We start from the raw sequence: 19762 nt of genomic DNA, 5'->3' as shown, positions 1-19762 counted from the left end.
CTTGGTCCCTTTCCTGACACCCAGACACCCAGTTCAGCTCACTGAGTACTCAGTGAATGGCCGGGTCTAGTTCAAGCCATTGTCTCCCAGACATGATGGTCCCAGGCCCAAAGCAGTGAGACTGCCTGTCCCATTCTACGAGGGCCTCACTCCCAATCCAAAGTATTTGCCTATGGTGTTGAGTTTAATAAGTTCTTTATAGATCTTGGAAACTAGCCCTTTATCTGATACGTCATTTGCAAATATCTTCTCCCATTCTGTAGGTTGTCTTCTAGTTTTGTTGACTGTATCCCTTTGCTGTGCAAAAGCTTCTTATCTTCATGAAGTCCCAATAGTTCATTTTTGCTTTTGTTTCTTTTACCTTCGTGGATGTATCTTGCAAGAAGTTACTGTGGCCGAGTTCAAAAAGGGCCTGTGTTCTCCTCTAGGATTTTGATGGAATCTTGTCTCACATTTAGATCTTTCGTCCATTTTGAGTTTATCTTTGTGTATGGTGAAAGAGAGTGGTCTAGTTTCATTCTTCTGCATGTGGATGTCCAATTTTCCCAGCACCATTTATTGAAGAGACTGTCTTTCTTCCAATGGATAGTCTTTCCTCCTTTATCGAATATTAGTTGACCATAAAGTTCAGGGTCCACTTCCAAAGAAACAAACAATCCAATCATGAAATGGGCAAAAGACATGAAGAGAAATCTCACAGAGGAAGACATAGACATGGCCAACATGCACATGAGAAAATGCTCTGCATCACTTGGCATCAGGGAAATACAAATCAAAACCCCAGTGAGATACAAATCAAAACCTCAGTGAGATACCACCTCACACCAGTGAGAATGGGGAAAATTAACAAGACGGGAAACCACAAATGTTGGAGAGGATGCGGAGAAAAGGGAACCCTCTTACACTGTTGGTGGGAATGTGAACTGGTGCAGCCACTCTGGAAAACTGTGTGGAGGTTCCTCAAAGAGTTAAAAATAGACCTGCCCTACAACCCAGCAATTGCACTGTTGGGGATTTACCCCAAAGATTCAGATGCAATGAAACACCGGGACACCTGCATCTGCACCCCGATGTTTCTAGCAGCAATGTCCACAATAGCCAAACTGTGGAAGGAGCCTCGGTGTCCATCGACAGATGAATGGATAAAGAAGCTGTGGTCTATGTATACAATGGAATATTCCTCAGCCATTAGAAATGACAAATACCCACCATTTGCTTCGACATGGATGGAACTGGAGGGTATTATGCTGAGTGAAATAAGTCAATAGGAGAAGGACAAACATTATATGGTCTCAATCATTTGGGGAATATAAAAAATAGTAAAAGGGAATATAAGGGAAGGGAGAAGAAATGTGTGGGAAATATCAGAAAGGGAGACAGAACATGAGAGACTCCTAACTCTGGGAAATGAACTAGGGGTGGTGGAAGGGGAGGGGCGGGGGGTGGGGGTGACTGGGTGGCGGGTACTGAGGGGGGCACTTGACGGGATGAGCACTGGGTGTTATTCTGTATGTTGGTAAATTGAACACCAATAAAAAATAAATTTATTTAAAAAACAAAACAAAGTATTTGCCTAAAACCCGGTTGCATGTTTTGACATCCATTACCCAGTGGGCTGGATTCAGACTTGACTACCTCCTGCTGTGCCGCCGCGGGCCAGGAGCCGGCCTCGTTTGCAACAGGGGATGTGCTGTGACCTCCTTAGAGGGTAGTGGTGAAGGATGTATAAAATCATGCATGCAGAGCGCTTATCCTAAAGCCCGCCCCTGGCAGGAAAAAGAAAAAAGGCTATTTTGCTAGCGCGGAAACCGGGGCGCTGGCGGGAAACGGGCGGTGGGGCCGCGGAGGGAGTGGCGAGGGTCCCGCGAGGCGCCCCGCGGGGTGGCAGCTGCGACGTCCCGCCGAGCGCCCCGGGACAGCGAGGTTTCCCTCTCGCGGGGCGGTGCGCGCGGGGCGGTGCGCTGGGGGAGGGGCGCGGTGCCGGGCGGGCGGTGCGCGCGGGGCGGTGCGCGGGGCGGTGCGCGGGGGCGGGCGCTGCGGAGCCCTGGGGACCCCCCCCCTCCCCGGGGCCGCGCCCGCGGCTCGCTCCGCCCCGGAAACACGCCTCCCGCCGCCTGGGCGCGCTTTTGGAAGGCGCTTCCCCTTCTCCTGTGGTTCGGCAGGACCCCGGCGGCTGGCGGAGCTCGGTCCCGTCTCAGCGGCCCTGCGCTGCCCGCACCCCCCCCCCCCGCCCCGGGTGCGGCGCCCCCTTCCCCGAGCCCGCGCGGCGATGAAGCGGACCCGCGAGGAGGTGGACGCTACGCTCCAGATCGCCAAGCTGAAGGCGGCCGAGCTGCTGCCGGTTGTGCACTGCCTGGGCTTCGGCCCCGGGGCCGGCGCCGCCGTCGGAGACTCCTGCCTGCTGGAGCTGGAGCCCGCGCTGTGCCAGCAGCTGGAGGCCGGGCACAGGTGACTGCCCGCGGGGAGACCAGGACGGGGGCCTGGGCCGCGGACCTGCCTGGATTTGAGCCGAGGGCTCCCCGCCGCCCGGAGGCCGCGCCGCTGCTGGGCGGTCCCCGGAGCTGCGCTGACGCGGTACCGGGATGGGGCGCCGATCGCGGGGTGTGTGTGTGTGTGTGTGTGTGTGTGTGTGTACCAGGATGGGCCCGCTGATCGAGGGGTGTGTGTGTGTACCAGGATGGGCCAGCCGATGGGTGTGTGTGTGTGTGTGTGTGTGTGTACCAGGATGGGCCCGCTGATCGAGGGGTGTGTGTGTGTACCAGGATGGGCCAGCCGATGGGTGTGTGTGTGTGTGTGTGTGCGTGTCTGCAGAAACAAGTCGGGAAATAGAACATCTGTGAAGTTTTGGAGGAGACCCTAACAGTGATGCCAGGAACTGCACTCAACACTTCGCCGTTCTAGCTTAAAATCCAGGGCTACTATCTAACATTTGTAGGGTTCTCCTTGCCTTCTACTTGGATTTATTCCACTGAGACAACAGGCTGGACCGTAGGGAATAAGTTGAAAGCCGTTTTACAGAGTTGGTCCCGGTGGGAGGCCTTCAAAAAAACAAAAAACAAAACCCAGACCCACTGGGGGTTATTTAGTGGAAATCTGAAGCTGTTTCTGATTCTGGGTCAGCCACAGATTTGCTGCAAAACCTTGAATTAAAAAATAGAGAAGTCTAGAGAATCATTTCTCTCAACTTTGCGTACAGCCAGCTCCTGGAAATTAGCAGTTAGGGGCTCTGGTTTGCTTCTCTTCTGCACCACCCTTCCTCCAACACCTGTATTTTATTAGGTGGTTTGTTCTCTTGTAGATTCCTTTAAATTGAACTATTTAGGCTTTAAGTTTACGTATTTGCTCGTCTGACAGTGTTAGAGTTAACTGAGCAGCCTACTAGCCACAAAGGATTTTTAAGGGAGCCCAGGGAAGCCTCACCCATTGGTTTTCATTCCAGCTGTGCTGGATGGGAGAGGGGGGGTATCATGGTAAGAAAAAGACTTCAGGTCTGCGGACTTTTTTGCATCCAGTTACTATTCATCCACCTGGCAATCCAGAAAGACCTAGAAATGTGCTTTAAAAACATTTTTGCCAGGGGACAGGTAGTTGCTTTAAACAAAATATTGAAGCAGGGATAGTGCAATGTGGAAATAAATGTTGAAGAATGGGTGCTCCGAAATGAAAACACTCTTCACTTAAACTTAATTTTAAAAAGCATTTACACATCGTTCTATTTCAGGTTTTATTTTTATTTAAGAGAAGTGAATAGTAAACAGGAAGGTTAAACATTTTATGAACAAAACTGCTAGAACCTATGCCCTTATCAACCTCATCATCTTTGTCTTAAGTCTTCTTGGTCACTTCTTTCCCTCTTCCTGCTCTCTTCTACCTGTGAGCCTTTGTCAGACCTTATTTACTGCAATTTGTAAAAACGTGTGCTTTTCATATTTTTTCATTCAGCATTGCAGTTCTCTTTATAAAGTCCCAATTTCTTTGTGACAGAGCTGGTCGGTGGGCTAGGATATCCTTCTTTGATGGTTAGGGGGTATTCAGAAGAAAACAAGAACCACTCTTAGGTGGCAACCAAGACCAAGGATCATCTGGGAGTTTGTTAGAAATGCAGAATCCTGGGTCCCATCCCAGACTTGCAGGTTTGGGATTCAGTTTTTTAACAGGATTCTCTGAGGTGCCTATGCATACGGTTGAGAAGTACTGCTTTAACATGGTTTAGGAAATTGATATCCTGATGGAAGCTACCTGATGCTTCTCTTTTGCTCTTCCCAGCAGTTTGCATGAAGATACAATGTGGTGATATTTGGCCTCTAGGCCTCTTTGTATCTTTCTTGCCCATGTTGAATTATTTTTCCTTAGTAAGGTCACCTGGTACCCCTGTGTTTTCACCTGGGCTCACCCTTGCTCCGTGAGCCCGACATGTGTGTAAGGGTGGTGAAAACAGAGGCCAGACAGCCTTCAGGATATAATTTTAAATTCTATAAGCTTAGAGGATTTTGGAACTGTTTGTAATGAAGATGTCCATTGGTGTCTCGATAAACCATGTATTTTCTCTTCCCATTTCCTGCAGTCTTGTGATTCGGGGTGATAAAGATGAGCAGGCTGTGCTGTGCAGTAAAGACAAAACCTATGACTTGAGAATAGCAGACACTTCCAATATGTTGCTTTTTATTCCTGGTTGTAAGACTCCTGACCAGCTGAAGATGGAAGAAACACATTGTAACATTATTCACACCGAGGTACTGTTCCCTGCCTTCTAATTTATATGAGAATCACAACACAGGTGCTAATATTGCCTTTAATTAAAATCTTTAGGTGTTGGTCAGAGCACCTGCGTGGCTCAGTTAGTTAAGCATCTGTCTCTTGGATTTGGCTCAGGTCATGATTTCAGGGGGGGTGGGATCAAGCCCCAATTTGGGCTCCATGCTCAGCAGGGAGTTTGCTTGAGATTCTGCCCCTTTGCCTCTCTTCCATCCCCTCTAACATGATAAATAAATCTCTATGCATTTCACACCTACAGATTTTTTTAATCATTGAAAAGTTCTCTAATGAAATTTAAAATTTCTCAGCATCGTTTATTTGGAGTCTTGTGAAGTTGTCTTATTTTCCCTATTGGATTTTTAAGTCCTAGACAAGATGACCATTTTCTGCAACAGGGAAAGCTTGTTATTAGGTGACATATTTTAAAAGTGTTACCTTTAAAAAAAAAATCCATTTATTTATTCATGAGACACACAGAGAGAGAGAAAGAAAAACAGGGGCAGAGACCTAGGCAGAGGGAGAAGCAGGCTCCATGCAGGGAACCTGATGTGGGACTCGATCCTGGGACCCTGGGATCATGACCTGAGCCAAAGGCAGATGCTCAACCAGTGAGCCACCCAGCGTCCCTGTTACCTATTTTTAGTAAGTCTTGCTGTAGCTATGTTTTGAAAAGAGACTCTCAAACCGCAACTAATGCTTTAAGTCCTGTTTATGAGGTGGAGAAATGAAGAAATTTGAGTTTTTGAGGCAGCAGATGTGTTTCTCACCTTTGAGGTTGGTTTAGCTCATTACTGTCTCTAACCATGTATAACAAATTCTTAATTATTATGGAGACTACTGATAGTAGATACCAAATAGGAGTTTCCCTCCTGGCTAGATTATTACACACATCATGATCAAAACACAGCCCTTAATTCTCTTCAGAGTGACTTTAGGCTAACTATTGCCTTAGAATTGGGATACAGATAAGGGAAAATACTGAGAAATTTCAGTGATCTATGATGTTGCTAGAACAGAAGAACTTCAGTAAATTTTCTATTTTGGTTTTTTAGGGTACTGTGTTTCAATTGTAATTAACTAGAAATATGGGCAGTTCAGTCTTTTATAAAATGTTATTTTCCCATCCAACACCTGTTTTGTAGGTGTTCTGCAGGAATATAACCATATGGGAGTGCCTCTGAGAATTCTGTGCACTGAGACTGGGTAGAGTGCAATGAAGATCTAACACCTCAAGTTTGTTTTTTAAGATTTTATTTATTAGAGAAAAAGCATAAGCAGGGAGAGGGGCAGAGGGAGAGGGAGAAACAGAATGCCTGCTGAGCAGGGAGCCTGATATGAGGCTTGATATCTGGACCCTGGGATCATGACCTGAGTCAACAGGAGATGCTTAACCGAACTGAACCACCCAGACACCTCAAAGATCTACCAACTAAAGTTTTAATCTGTGGTTGCACTTCAGGTGCCTGGAAGGTCTAGGTAAGCAATGCACATGGGCAGAACAGGCTATTTTTTGATAAATTGGTAGTGGATACCAGTCTCAGCAGTAATACAGAATGGTGGAGTCCATGGCAAATTGAAGAGCACAAGCCCCATGTAGGTGGGCAGCCACAGCTTGGCCTTGTGGGAAAGCAGGCCCAGAGCTGCCAAATCTTCGGAAATCTTGTTTTCAAGAAAGCCTTGACATTTAGATCTTGGGACAAAATCTAATATTTCCACATCGGCAACTAATTTCAACTCTATTATCCTTTCCACACCATACAAAGCACGCACCAACATCTGTGCTTTGGATGAAGCCTACAGGCTGTCAAGTTCATGACTGTGGATGAACTCAGGCTTTTTGGTTTGGTCCTTAAGTTCCTCTTTTGGAATCCTCAGATTCAGCAGCTTCACCATCAGGTCTGGGCCTCGTCTTGTAAATCAAGCCTTGTCCTAGCTTGAAAGTGGAAGCATCTCCTGACGTTGCATTTTAGAGTTGGAAGGTACTCCACGTATAATCCAGTTCAGCTCCCCCCCCCCTCTTATTTATGTAAACCACTTATTGAGCCCCTTCCTACCAAATGCTAGACACTGGCAAGTCCCAGAAGTAGAGAGGGATATCTTATTCACCCATCAAGTAGCCACTGTCAGCTGGATTGCTCTGAGTGATGAGCCTCACTATTTCACAAGTCCAATAAAGAATTAGCTGCAACTCTAGGAAGTTCTTGCATTGAAAAGATGTCTTTCTTCCTTAACTTTCTTAGATTTTGATACAATAAGCAACAAAGAACAAGGATACTCCCTCTTTCCCTTAATATCCCTTCAGGGATCCCTGGGTGGCGCAGCGGTTTGGCGCCTGCCTTTGGCTCAGGGCGGGATCCTGGAGACCCGGGATCGAATCCCACGTCGGGCTCCCTGTGCATGGAGCCTGCTTCTCCCTCTGCCTGTGTCTCTGCCTCTCTCTCTCTCTCTCTCTCTCTCTCTCTCTGTGACTATCATAAATAAATAAATTAATTAAAAAAAAATATCCCTTCATTACTTGAAGACTGTGATCATGTCTCTATTTTCTGTTTTCAGCCTAGAAATATTCATTTCCTATTGTTTCCATCAGGTTTGCAGAACTGACACCATCTTGATCATTCTTTTCCTGGTCATACCTTAGTTTCCAGAGTACACTTGAGATATTGAGCTCGATGACTGATTCCTTACTGTGTTGTCAGTGTCGTCTTATTGGGGTTGGAAAAGATGTTCCCTGAAAATACCCATCCATTTGCTTGAGATGCTGGAGGATGCCTTCTCAATGGAAAGCAGAATACTTGGCTCTCTCTTCTTATTGAGAGCAGATGAGTTGGTTGAAATTTTGTATGACATTTTCTTTTAGAATGGCCCCTAAAAGGTTGTATATTTATATTTTCCAGATCTTTGATTTTTCTAATAATTATTGGGAATTAAGAAGATGCCGACCCAAATTAAAGAAGCTAAAGAAACTTTTGATGGAAAACACCTATGAAGGACCTGACAGTCAAAAAGAAAAGGATTCAAATCATTCAAAAGTAAGACTTATTTTCATTTATTTTGTTTGAAATTTAAAAAACAGAACTATAATTAGAGGCACTTAATAGTGACATTTTTACTTTGAGTGTTTATATTATGAAAATTTCAAACATACCCCAAAGCAGAGAGACCCCCATATATTTACCCCTCAGTTGAACTTTTATCAGTATTTTGTCAATCTTGTTGCTTCTGTCCCCCTGCTTCTTTTTTCTTTTTCTGTAGTACTTTGAAGCAAATCCTAGATATCATGTCATTTATGGAGCTGAAAGCTTCACATGTTCCTAATTATTTAATACGATTTTTAGAAGTTAAATTAATTTTTATTTAATTAAAAATTTATGGCTCTTAAGAAAAGACATTATGGAAATGGAAAATATTCTTATTCTCTGTGAGAATTAACTGATTCCTGGGAATATGGAAAAATATTTACAAGTCAAATAAAAAAAATTCTAAGGTTTTTAATGTAATTCAAAATTATAGAACTATACGGGTGTTCTAAAGGCTCTATTTATGTTTTCTTTTTTCCCACTGATTGATTTTTTTTTTTTTCTTTTTTTGGTAACCACTTTATTGAGATACAATTTTATATACCAGTCAGTTCACTCATTTTAAAGCGGCTTTAATTCACTGGTTTTAGTATATTCACAGAGCTGTGTGGTCAGTCACCACAGTGACATTTAGAACATTTTCATCACCCCAAGGAAACCCTATACCTTCTAATCTTAACTGTTAACCTTCTGATCTTACCTTTCCGTGGTTCTTTCTCTCACCAGCCCCAGGCAACCACTAATCTACCTTCAGTCTCCTGATTTGCCTCTTCTGGCATTTTATATGGATAGAGTCATATAATATGTGACCTTTTCTGACTGGCTTTTTTGACTTGACATGATGATTTCAAGGTTCATTCATGTTGTAGCATATATCAGTAGTTTATTTCTCTTTATTGCTAAAAATACTCCATCTTATGGATATATCATATTTATTCATTCGTTAGTTGATAGAAATTTGGGCAGTTTCCTGTTTTGATTATGATGAAGAACAAGCTTGTGAACTTTCATGTACAGGTTTCTAGTGGACCTATGGTTTTATTTCTCTTGGGTATGTACATAAGAATGGGATTGATGGGCATCTTTATAACTTTTTGAGGAACTGTTTTCCAAAGTAGCTGTACCATTTCACATTCCTATTATATGTGGGCTCCAGTTTCTCCCCATCTCTGACAGCACATGTTATTATCTGTCTTTTTTGTATCAATATCAGTGGATTTGAAGTGGTATCATTGTGGTTTCGATATGCATTTCCCTAATGACTGATAATGTTAAAGCATCTTTTTATGTGCTTCTCTGACTATATTTCATTAAAAATGTTGATTCGGAAATTCCTTTGCCCAATTTTTAATTTGGTTATTTGGCTCTTTATTACTGAGTTGTAGAAGCATTCTTGATATAGTCTAAATACAAGTTCCTTATCAGATATGTAATATGCTTCAATTTTCTTTCATTTTGTGGGTTGTGTTTTCACTCTTGATTTTTTAAATTATGATAATTGTACATCCTATAAAGTTTACCATCTTAACCATTTTTATTTGAATAGTTCTGTGGCATTAAGTATATTTACATTGTTCTGCAACCATAACTACCATGCATCCATAGAAACCATTCATCTTACCAAGTCGAAACTAGATACCCATTAAACACCAACCCCCCAGTCTCCCCTGCCTCACCTCCACTGGCAATCACTATTCTACTTTTCATCTCTGTAAATTTGACTATTCTAAATATCCCATACAAGTGGAATCATACAATATTTTTCCTTTTGTGTGATAATATTTTGATGAAGTACAAAAGTTTTTCATTTTGATAAAGTCCAATTTATCGGTTTTCTTTTGTTTCTTGTGTTTTTGGTGTCCTATCTGTGAAACTATTGCTAAATTCTACATCACAAAAATTTACCCATTATTTTCTTCTAAGACTTCGTATAAAAATCATTATATATTTTCAGAAGAAATTGAGCTATAGGGACGCCTGGGTGGCTCAGTGGTTGAGCATCTGCTTTCAGCTCAGGGTCCTGGGATCAAGTCCCACATCAGGCTCCCCACAGGGAGCCTGCCTCTCCCTCTGCCTGTGTCTTTGCCCCTCTCTCTGTGATTAAGATTTTTAAGATTAAATAAAGTCTTAAATAGAGAAATTGAGCTATAGTATAAATATTGACTCAGTCTGTTCTATGTATTTATTCCCCGAAATTCAAGGAGTCTAAAAAAAATGTTCTTCAGCAGCACCCAGGTGGCTCGATCAATAAGCGTCTGCCTTCAACTCAGGTCATGATCCCAGAGTCCTGTGATTGAGCCCTTGTATCAGGCTCCCTGCTCGGCAGGGAGTCTGCTTCTCCTCTCTCTGTTTCCCCTGCTTGTGCTCTCACTCTCTCTCAAATGAATAAGTAAAAACACACTTAATCTTAAAAAAATTAAAATTAAAAAATTAAGTCTATTTAAAACAAAATCTTCACAGGCCTTAAAATGTTTTTTGTGGTTTTTTTTCTTGTTTCAGTATACAACCGAAGATTTGCTGGATCAAATTCAGGCAAGCGAGGAAGAAATAATGACCCAATTACAAGTTCTAAATGCCTGTGAGATTGAAGGTAGCATTATGTACTATAATTATTAATAAAGATGGAATTGAGTATCAGAGAAATTTATGGACATCTTCATCCATTGCATACTATTTATTTAATCTCTTTTGGGCTTAAAGATGATAATATTTGTATTGTATTTAAAGACTACATGTGATCTTTACATGAAGAAGTGTGACCAGTGACTCCAACCACTACTTAACATGGCTTTTTCTTGAGGCACATTTGATCCTAAGCATAAGAAATAGTTTTTAATTATGGATGCCTGCTGTTTGTTAATTGCTATGGTATATGGATACCATGAATGTTGAGGTTAGAAACCAATGGAATTTTAATGCAACCTTTGCATTTTTCACTTCTTGCATGGACAAGGATAAAATTTTGGTATGTGTCAAGGGGTACATAGATTATTTCTAGTGTTCTTTCTCAGATGCACATCATACATTTCCTTTTCTAATGTTGCTTTTACTTTTTCAGAATAGCAATAGTAACATTCTCCCTTGAAAATGGTGGATTTGTACTTGATTTGTTTCTCCAGGGCTGGTGGTAGGGCCTTCAATGATAAGATGGGATTTCTGCGATCTTTCACCAGAATAGGAAAGGTATCTTGATACCCAGCCTTTATCTTGCCATTGGTTCATGTTGTGCATCTGTTGATTCTTGAGTGATCTAGGTTTCTTTATGAGCATGAGAACACCCCTAAAAGACAACTGCGATGAGAGTTAGAACCATGGCAATGCCCCAGGGTGGAGATCACCATGTGGGATATCAAACCTACAGCCTTTATCTTATTGGTACAGTGTTCTAATGAAATCACTGTACCAGCTACAGGTTTCCACATTTCTAGTTGGATTGGCAAGATTATTCTGAGATAATTATTAAAGCACTAAAAAAAAAAAAAAAAAAAAAAAGGATCAGTGCAAATCATATGTAAAGCACTTTTTAAAAACCACTTAGTTTCTCTAAAGACAAAATTTATAATGATTAGGAGGAAAGCATAAAAAGGAGCATTGCTTATAAAGAAAGCTAAGATTTTGAGTATCAATTTTTTGTCCTGGGCAAAAGCACACTAACTTGCTTAAAATGTCCTTTGTAACTATTACTTTTGGAATTTGTAGGTTACTGGAGGATTCTTGATTTTGATTATGAGATGAAACTTCTGAATCATGTAACTCAGCTTGTGGATTCTGAATCTTGGTCCTTTGATAAAGTTCCTTTGAATCCATGCCTTCAGGAACTTGGACCATTGGAGCCAGAGTAAGTTTTTTTTTTTATCACTGTCCCTCCCAATTTCCTTAAAGGAAAGAAAGTTATTGGGGTACTTCGGTGGCTCAGTTGGTTAAGTGTCTGCCTTCTGCTCAGATCATGATTCCAGTGTCCTGGGATTGAGCCCCTATCAGGCTCCCTGCTCAGCAAGGAACCTGCTTCTTTCTCTACCCCTCCTACTTATGCTGACATGTGCACATGCACTCTCTCTCTCTCTGTTTCTCTCAATCTTTAAAATCTTTAAAAAAAAAAATATATATATATATATATATTCTAGGGTGGAACTAAACCTAGGGCATAGACCATTTGTAATTTTGATATCTTATGAAAATTTTAAAAATACATGACCAGGAAGGACTTAGGAGTTTTGGTCACTGGGCTGAATAAATGTACATCATCTCTGTTTTTTTCCAACCATAAAAAATATAAAGAATTATGCTTAAGCTAACTTATAATAAATGTATGCTCACATAATTCATGAAAAAATGTTTAGCATGGGCCTAGCATGTAGTAGCTTCCAGTATGTTTTTGTTAGTTCCTATGTAAAATTTTACTTAGCAACCAAAGTCACTTAGTATTTCAAATCTCAAACTTATATCTTAAGTTTTTATAAGATATAATGCATAAAAAATGTGATAACTATTCAAATGAGTGTTTTAAAATTTTCAGGGAAATGATTGAACACTGTCTTAAATGTTATGGAAAGAAATATATAGAGGAAGGTAAGATTTGGAAAGTATTTTAACTTGTGTGTGTTAGAATTGGTATGCCCTTCTGAAGTGTGTGCCTGTTAAAAACAAGAACTACATGTGTTTGTGGGAGGTGAGTTGTGTGTAATTTTTTGAGAAATTACACTGGGGAAAAGGGAACAGTAGTAGTATATTGAATTATCAGAAGAAAATGTGAAATTGTCGGCTACCTTTTCCTTAGGTGAAGTTTATTTTGAATTGAGTGCTGATAAAATATGCAGAGCAACAGCACAGATGCTACTTCAGAATGCAGTGAAATTTAATCTTGCTGAGTTTCAAGAAGTGTGGCAACAGAGTGTGCCTGAAGGAATGATAACTAGTCTTGATCAGCTTAAGGTAAGGTTAGCAATGACACATGATACCATAACTCAATGAAGTCTTGTTAGTTACCGGGTGACATGCAATCTATTGCAACTGAATTTGGAGCCACTTTTATTTTCCTCGCCATCATTTCCATCAGGAGTACACTATACATTCAGTCCATCACTAATTTTAGAACATTTCTGTCACCTCAGATCTCTCAGGCACATGTACAGTTAATCCTTGCTTCTTGCCTGGTGTATTTCATCTTCTGTTCCCACCAGCACTGTTGTAGCCCAAACTGTCCGTGTTCGTCTGGCTGTAAAGAGCAAGCCCTCTGTATTTTTAGTTTTGCCCACCTCTAATCCATTCTGTGCAGTGCTGCTAAAGAGAGTGACCTTTTAAAAATGCTAGTCGGGGGGCCAGGGTGGCTTTGGCTCAGGTCATGATCCCAGGGTCCTGGGATCGAGTCCCATGTCTGGCTCCCTGCTTAGCATGGAGTCTGCTTCTCCCTCTGCCCCTCCCCCACTTGTGATCTCTCTCTCTCTCTCTCTCTCTCTCTCCCCCTCTCCCTCTCTCTCCTATGCTCTTTCACTCTCAAATAAATAAATAAAAGCTTAAAAATAAATGCCAGTCAGATTAGATGAATGTCGTGCTTTATTATTTAATGGTTACCCATAGTGTATAAGATAAAAAATCCAGAATTCGTATCTTGGCCTTAAAACGCTTCATCGTCTCCCCCGTAGCTCCATCTCTCCTCCTTCTCTCCTCACTGCATACCAGCTTTCTTTCAGATTTTCAAGATCAAGCTTTCTCCTACCTTAGGACATTCACACAAGGCTTTTTCTTCTAGAATGACCTTCTTAGTAAATTCACTTTGCTGCCTTCTATTCATCCTTCAGTCACTTCCTCAAGGAGGCTTTTCCTTACTCTCAAAAAATGCCTCCTGTTTTATTTTGGCATAGCACCATGTATTTTTCCTTCATGGCATTTATCGCTTAGCTCTGGGAAAATGTTTAATATGTGTGTTCCCCAGTCTCCATTTTGATAGAATTTTGTTCACTGTTGCTTGCCAATACATATGCCATATGCCTGTCATATAGTGTATGCTCAGTAAGTATTTGTTAAATTGTGAAAGGATTTGCTCAATATTTACAGAGTTCCTTTTATGTCTAGGCGCCATCCTAGATGCTGAGGAGAAAACATCACACAACGTGCCATCAGCGTCCTCAGCCTGGGCTCTGGCAAGGGGGGCGGTGCACATTACATGTATAAATCTCTTTTTATAATGTAGGGTGATGTGTCATGGAAAGGGCATATACAGGTTGTTATGGGAGCAAAGAAAGGGGACTTAACCATGTGACTGGTCTATTGGGGATGATTTTCTGAAGGAATAGCTGTTTTAGCTGCCAGGTTTGAAAGGATGAACTATTAATTCTCTAGATGGAAGGGCAGAGATGGAGATCCAGGAGAGCATGTTCCAGGGCATGGAGGGATACAAATGGGGCATTTTTGGTAGGGATCCATGACTAGAATATAAGGTGCTGGCGAATCAGTGAGGGACACTATGGTCTGTGCTAAGGAATTTCACTCTTATTTAGAAAGCTCTTTGGGCCTTTTAGTGACATCAGAAGAGCTACCTGATGAACTTTGCCTTTTGGAAAGAACACTGACATTGAGGATGGTTGGATGGAAGGTTGGTTAGATTATGAAAAAGGAGAAATCTCCAGACTCTCTACACTTACAGTACTCCTAACTGTAAAGTACTGGCCAAAGAAATAGTTGATAGAGAATGGATGGGAAAATGTTGAGGCCTTAAGATCTGTAGGATTGATTGATCTCATAGGTATGGGGTTTGAATAATGGAACCTAGGATAATGCCCAGGTCTCATGGTTTCGTAGGATCATGGGACTAGAGCAGTTTTGGGTAACAAACACAAGGAACTCATTGGTAGCTTTGGATCTGGAGTTCGTGTGCTCATCCTCGGAAGAGTGATTTGAGTTGAAGATGCATATGTTACTGTCATTAACAAGTAAGTGGTGTTTGCAGTCACAGGTTCAGTTGAGGCGAGTTGAACCACAAAGGACAGTGACAGACAAGTTGAAGGATCAGGGTAGAAACCCAGGAAACTGTAATGTTGCATTAGGAAAACAATGAGACAGTGATGGTCAGAGATGGAGGTTCAAAGAGAGATGAAGCAACATTAACAAAGAAAACAGTGCAGCAGATCCAAGGAAAGGGCCCACTGGATTTGGCAATGACAGGTCATGGGTGACCTTGAACCCAAGCTATCCTGAATAAATGGAGCAGTGGAAGGCAAATTGTAGAAGGGAAGAGGAGAATTCACTGTTTAATGGAATTCTTTTTATGAAAAGGGCCATTGAGGGTCTGTGGGTAGTTTGTGTCAAGTTACCCGTAGCTGACATTTTAAACGTAGCTGACATTTTAAACGGCTTAGGCCCCGCTAAACCTAACGGTAAAAGAATGAGTCCTATTTAAACACTAGACCGTTATTTTAACTGACCTTTTTCATTTCGTTTTTAAAATAGGGTTTAGCCTTGGTGGATCGACACTCGAGACCAGAAATCATATTTTTGCTAAAAGTAGATGATTTACCTGAGGATAATCAAGAACGTTTTAACAGTCTATTCTCTCTAAGGGAAAAGTGGACAGAAGAAGACATAGCTCCATATATTCAGTAAGTAATGTACTAAAATGGGCTTTGAGGGTTCTTTTGAGTATTTTTTGAGTATTCTCTGAGGACATGGCTTCCTTTGAAACTTTTTCAAGTGGTGGCTGTCTTCTCTCATCCTTCATAACTTCTGCTTCTGGAGGTGGGGAATGTGTTGTGTTTCTTCCTCATCCTGCATCTAAAACCACTTTTCTGCCCTCCTTCCTACAACAGATAGCTCTTAGAGGGACAGACTACATACCCCACTCTGACTCCAAAGCAAGCACTCTCTCTAATCGGTACTTCCTATCTTTTCTGCCACATTGCTTTAACATTTTGATAGATGCCAGATTGCAGAAGAACAAATTAGTTCTTTAGTCACTCTTTACAGGACCTCAGCTGCACTAATGCTACCATCTCTTCACTGTGTCTCACCTTTCAAGTCTTCTTTCTACCCAGTTTGGATTTCCTGGTTGGGGTCTCTAGCGTCTACTGTGCATGGTTTGCTCCCACAACCCTTTCTCCCTCTTGTTAGAACTCTCTGGCAAAAATCTACAAAGATTAAACCCAAGTTTTCTGCTTACTCTATGCCTACATGCGGGCAAGTGAAATTTCCTGGAGAAAAAGACATAATGGCACTTGCCAGTCTTAAGAGATTAAATGGTACTTAGCAGTGTCCGTGGCAAAGCCCCATTTCTGTATGAAAATTTTCTGCCCTTGGAGTTTGGCTTTCATAATTCTGCTTTTCATATCATCACAATTTCCATCTTCCTCTTCACCCTCAGCTTGTGGCCTTGTTTATTGAGGAAATGCAAACAGATGAGAAAAGACAAGGACAACTTTTTTTTAAGATTTTATTTATTTATTCATGAGCAACACAGAGGGGGGCGGGCAGAGACATAGGCAGAGGGAGAAGCAGGCTCCCTGCAGGAAACCTGATATGGGACTTGATCTCGGGACTCCGGGATCATGCCCTGAACCGAAGGCAGACGTTCAACTGCTGAGCCACCCATGTGCCCAGGATAACTTCTTTCCTACTGCCATACCTGCCAGCATTATGTCCTTGTATTGTGTCCACATACACACTCCCTTTGCAGTCCTTCATGTATAGTGCATGAACTGTCCCTGCTGCTAAGGCCAATCCTCTTTCTGCACTGGATCATCCCTCTGCCTTATTAAAGACATATATCCTCTAGTTATCCCCTTTCCCCTGCGTGATTGATGTCTCCCTATCTGCAGGGATTATTTCCATCAGGTATTCTGTAGTATTGCTCTTCTTAAAGTACAATAAGATGAGCTTTCCTTTCCAGGAAACTCCTGTGAAAAGTTTGTGTACTCATTTATGTTTCTGTCTCCCATTCTATCCTTAACCTGTTGGCATCCATCTTTCTACATTCAGTAGTCACTTGTCTGTCCTTGTTAACTTGGCCTCTTCGCACTGTTGGGACACTGTAGATCACTTTCTACTTGAAACACACCAGTTGTGTCCCTTCTCTCCCAAGGCAGCTCCTTTTCTGTCTCTTTTGCTCATGTCTCCCTGTTTTTCCCCAGTCTTCAAGTGTTGGTGTGCTCTAGGACTATTCTTGACCATCTGCTTTTTCATTTATATTTTTTTCCTTAGTGCCCTCATCTAGGCCTGGAATTAAATTTAATGACTTCCTAATTTTATCTTCATCCTTGATCTTTTCCTTAAGTTCTAATTTCTCTTATCTAGCTGCCTAATGAACATTTCCACTGGATATCATGCTCGGAACAGAACTGTGGTTCCTCCTTGTCCTAACTCCATCTTCTACTTCTCAGTAACATGACCATTAATTCAGCTACTCAAGCAAAAAAGTCCGGGAATCATATTTGTCTTTTTCTCTCTCTCCCTGGTTCAAAGTAGGAGCAAATCCTAATGGCTCATCTAGTTCCTGGCTCTGAATTGGTCTCTCTACTTAAGTTTTTTCCTCTTCCCTGTCCCACTTTTTAAACTTTTTATTTTGAAAATTTTTGAACATTCAAAAGTGACAATATAGTGAACCTGTCATGTACTCACCACTTAGCTTCCATAATCAACTCATTGCCTCCATTGTTTAAAACTTAGATCACATTCTGCTTTTCCATTAATTAAAACCCTCCTAGTGACTTCCCTTTATACTTAGAATTAAATCACAGTTCCTTTCCATGTTCATTAAGGCCCTGTATGACCTTGCCTTTGCTCCCTCTCCAGCCCATGTCCTTTCATTCTACCTTCACCTTGTATGGTGAAGTCCTACTCCTCTTTGGGGTACAGAAGACAAAGCTAAAGTTCAGGGGGGGTAGGTAACACAGATAAGCACACACAGGTAGCCTAGGATCCAGGGTCTCTGTGCCTAGACCTTCCTATATCCCATGGCTTATATTTCTAATTTGGAGGCTGTGTGATGTAATGGGGGAAAACAAATGGACTAAGAAGTCATGCAGAATTAGCAGCAAAGTTTGGTTCCATCCTTTACTACCTGAGCTTAGCTTCCTCATATCTAAGGTAGGGTTAAATAATACATTACTTTTACTGTTTCTGTGGTTAAACTAAGTAATATATGTAAAGTACCTAGTTCAATTTAGGCTTAGTGACTACTCCCTACCCTATCTCTCCCACAAACACACATACTTAGGCAAGAGAGATATAAATAACTAGCACTGTGAATATTATGTTCCCTAACATATTAATGCTATTCATTTTTTTTTTTATTGTTCCCACAGAGATTTGTGTGGAGAGAAGCAAACAATAGGTGCATTACTCACCAAATATTCTCGATCTTCAATACAAAATGGTGTTAAAGTTTACAACTCAAGAAGGCCCATTTCTTAAAAGAATAACAGTCTGTTCTTTGGGACTAAAGTTGCTTCATAAACGCTGATGATTCTAAGAAAAAGATTCTTGAATATATTTGTATTCCAGATTTTAAAAAACCTATTGCTTTGAAGCCTTTTTCTCCAGATCTTAAGCATTTTGAAACTACTGTTCTTTCCCTTAAATGTAACAGGATATTTCTATGTCTTTCAAGTTATTTTTACATTATGCATACAGTGTTGTTTCCTGTATTTAGTGTATCTTAAGTCTGTATGGTTTTATTTATAGAAAAAGAGTGTTCCCTTTTTTATATTTAAAATTGCATCTTTTGGGGATCCCTGGGTGGCTCAGCGGTTTAGCGCCTGCCTTTGGCCCAGGGCGTGATCCTGGAGATCTGGGATCGAGTCCGCATTGGGCTCCCTGCATGGAGCCTGCTTCTCCCTCTGCCTGTGTCTCTGCCTCTGTCTCTCATGAATTAAATAAATAAAATCTTAAAAAAATAAAAAATAATTGCATCTTCTTATTAGGATTTGACATTCTAACCATTAACAAATTTAAAGACTTTTCAGAGGGGGCATGTGGGTGGCTCAGTGGTTGAGCATCTGCCTTTGGCTCAGGGTGTGATCCCAGGGTCCTGGGATGGAGTCCTGCATCAGGCTGCGTTCAGGGAGCCTGCTTCTCCCTCTGCCTCTCTGTGTCTCTCGTGAATAAATAAATAAAATCTTTAAAAAATAAAAATAAAGGCTTTTCAGAGAACTAAATAGTAATCGTTTCCTAGAAATGATTTATTCACTTGGATGTCATTTCACAAGTGACTTCCCCTCTACTTTCAACATTCCACTAAAATAGGGAGTCACTAGATTCTGTTACCTAAATGAGTCCTTTGCATGGAGGAAATGGGCTTGGTAATAGCTGCTGTGTCGCCTGGCTGATGTCAACGTGAATTTTGGGACGAAATGGATTTGATCCTCCATCTTCTGTCAAGAATACCAAGAGGGCGGTTTGTTATCCCCTTAGTGGAAGACACTGACACGGGCGATAGCGGAAAACTACAAGCAATTTCTAGTGGGTTTTGGCATGCTTGATAAAGTTCCTTTATGACTTTATTCCCGGATTTGTATTCATTTAGACTTGAGTCCAAATTAATTTTAACTTGGCTAGTACCCTTGTCACCAGCACCCTTCGAGGGGTTAGGCCAAAGATAAATCTGGTCCAAGATGGAAAAAAAAGAAAAGTTAATGGGTAATCCACGTGACCTAACATTTAACTATTATTGAAATTCACACCTTTTTACTCTCTTGTACATGAACTGCCAATGCCAGTGGCCCCAGAGTGTCTCTTTTCAATAATTGTGTTCTAACCATGTGCAACCACTTAAAAAGTCCGGAGGTGCCGGAACCCAAGGGAGGACTCCGGGGTCGGAGTTTGACTACCCGGGGTCTAATTTACACGTTGCACAGCTCAAGTCACCGGGTCCAAAGCGCTCGGGGCGTCCGTTGGCTCAGCCCACAAGCGGGACCCGGCGTCTCCTGGTTCCACGAAGGCCT

General features: G+C 41.7%; 1 protein-coding gene across 1 annotated transcript; it reads left to right on the top strand.

Annotated features, from left to right (window-relative positions):
• Nucleotides 1-2232: 2232 nt before the first annotated feature.
• On the top strand, nucleotides 2233-18717 carry DSCC1 (DNA replication and sister chromatid cohesion 1). Its single transcript, XM_038555412.1, has 9 exons — nucleotides 2233-2448; nucleotides 4565-4733; nucleotides 7650-7784; nucleotides 10332-10422; nucleotides 11532-11670; nucleotides 12349-12401; nucleotides 12610-12764; nucleotides 15279-15427; nucleotides 18125-18717. The coding sequence occupies exons 1-9, from the start codon at nucleotides 2270-2272 to the stop codon at nucleotides 18231-18233; spliced, it is 1179 nt and encodes a 392-aa protein (XP_038411340.1). The 5' UTR covers nucleotides 2233-2269; the 3' UTR covers nucleotides 18234-18717.
• The last annotated feature ends 1045 nt before the right edge of the window (nucleotides 18718-19762 follow it).

Source organism: Canis lupus, chromosome 13, assembly GCF_011100685.1.
Source record: "Canis lupus familiaris isolate Mischka breed German Shepherd chromosome 13, alternate assembly UU_Cfam_GSD_1.0, whole genome shotgun sequence".
NCBI classification, from domain to species: domain Eukaryota; kingdom Metazoa; phylum Chordata; class Mammalia; order Carnivora; family Canidae; genus Canis; species Canis lupus.
Note: the sequence above shows the minus strand (reverse complement) of the source record. Positions and strands in the feature narration are given on the sequence as shown.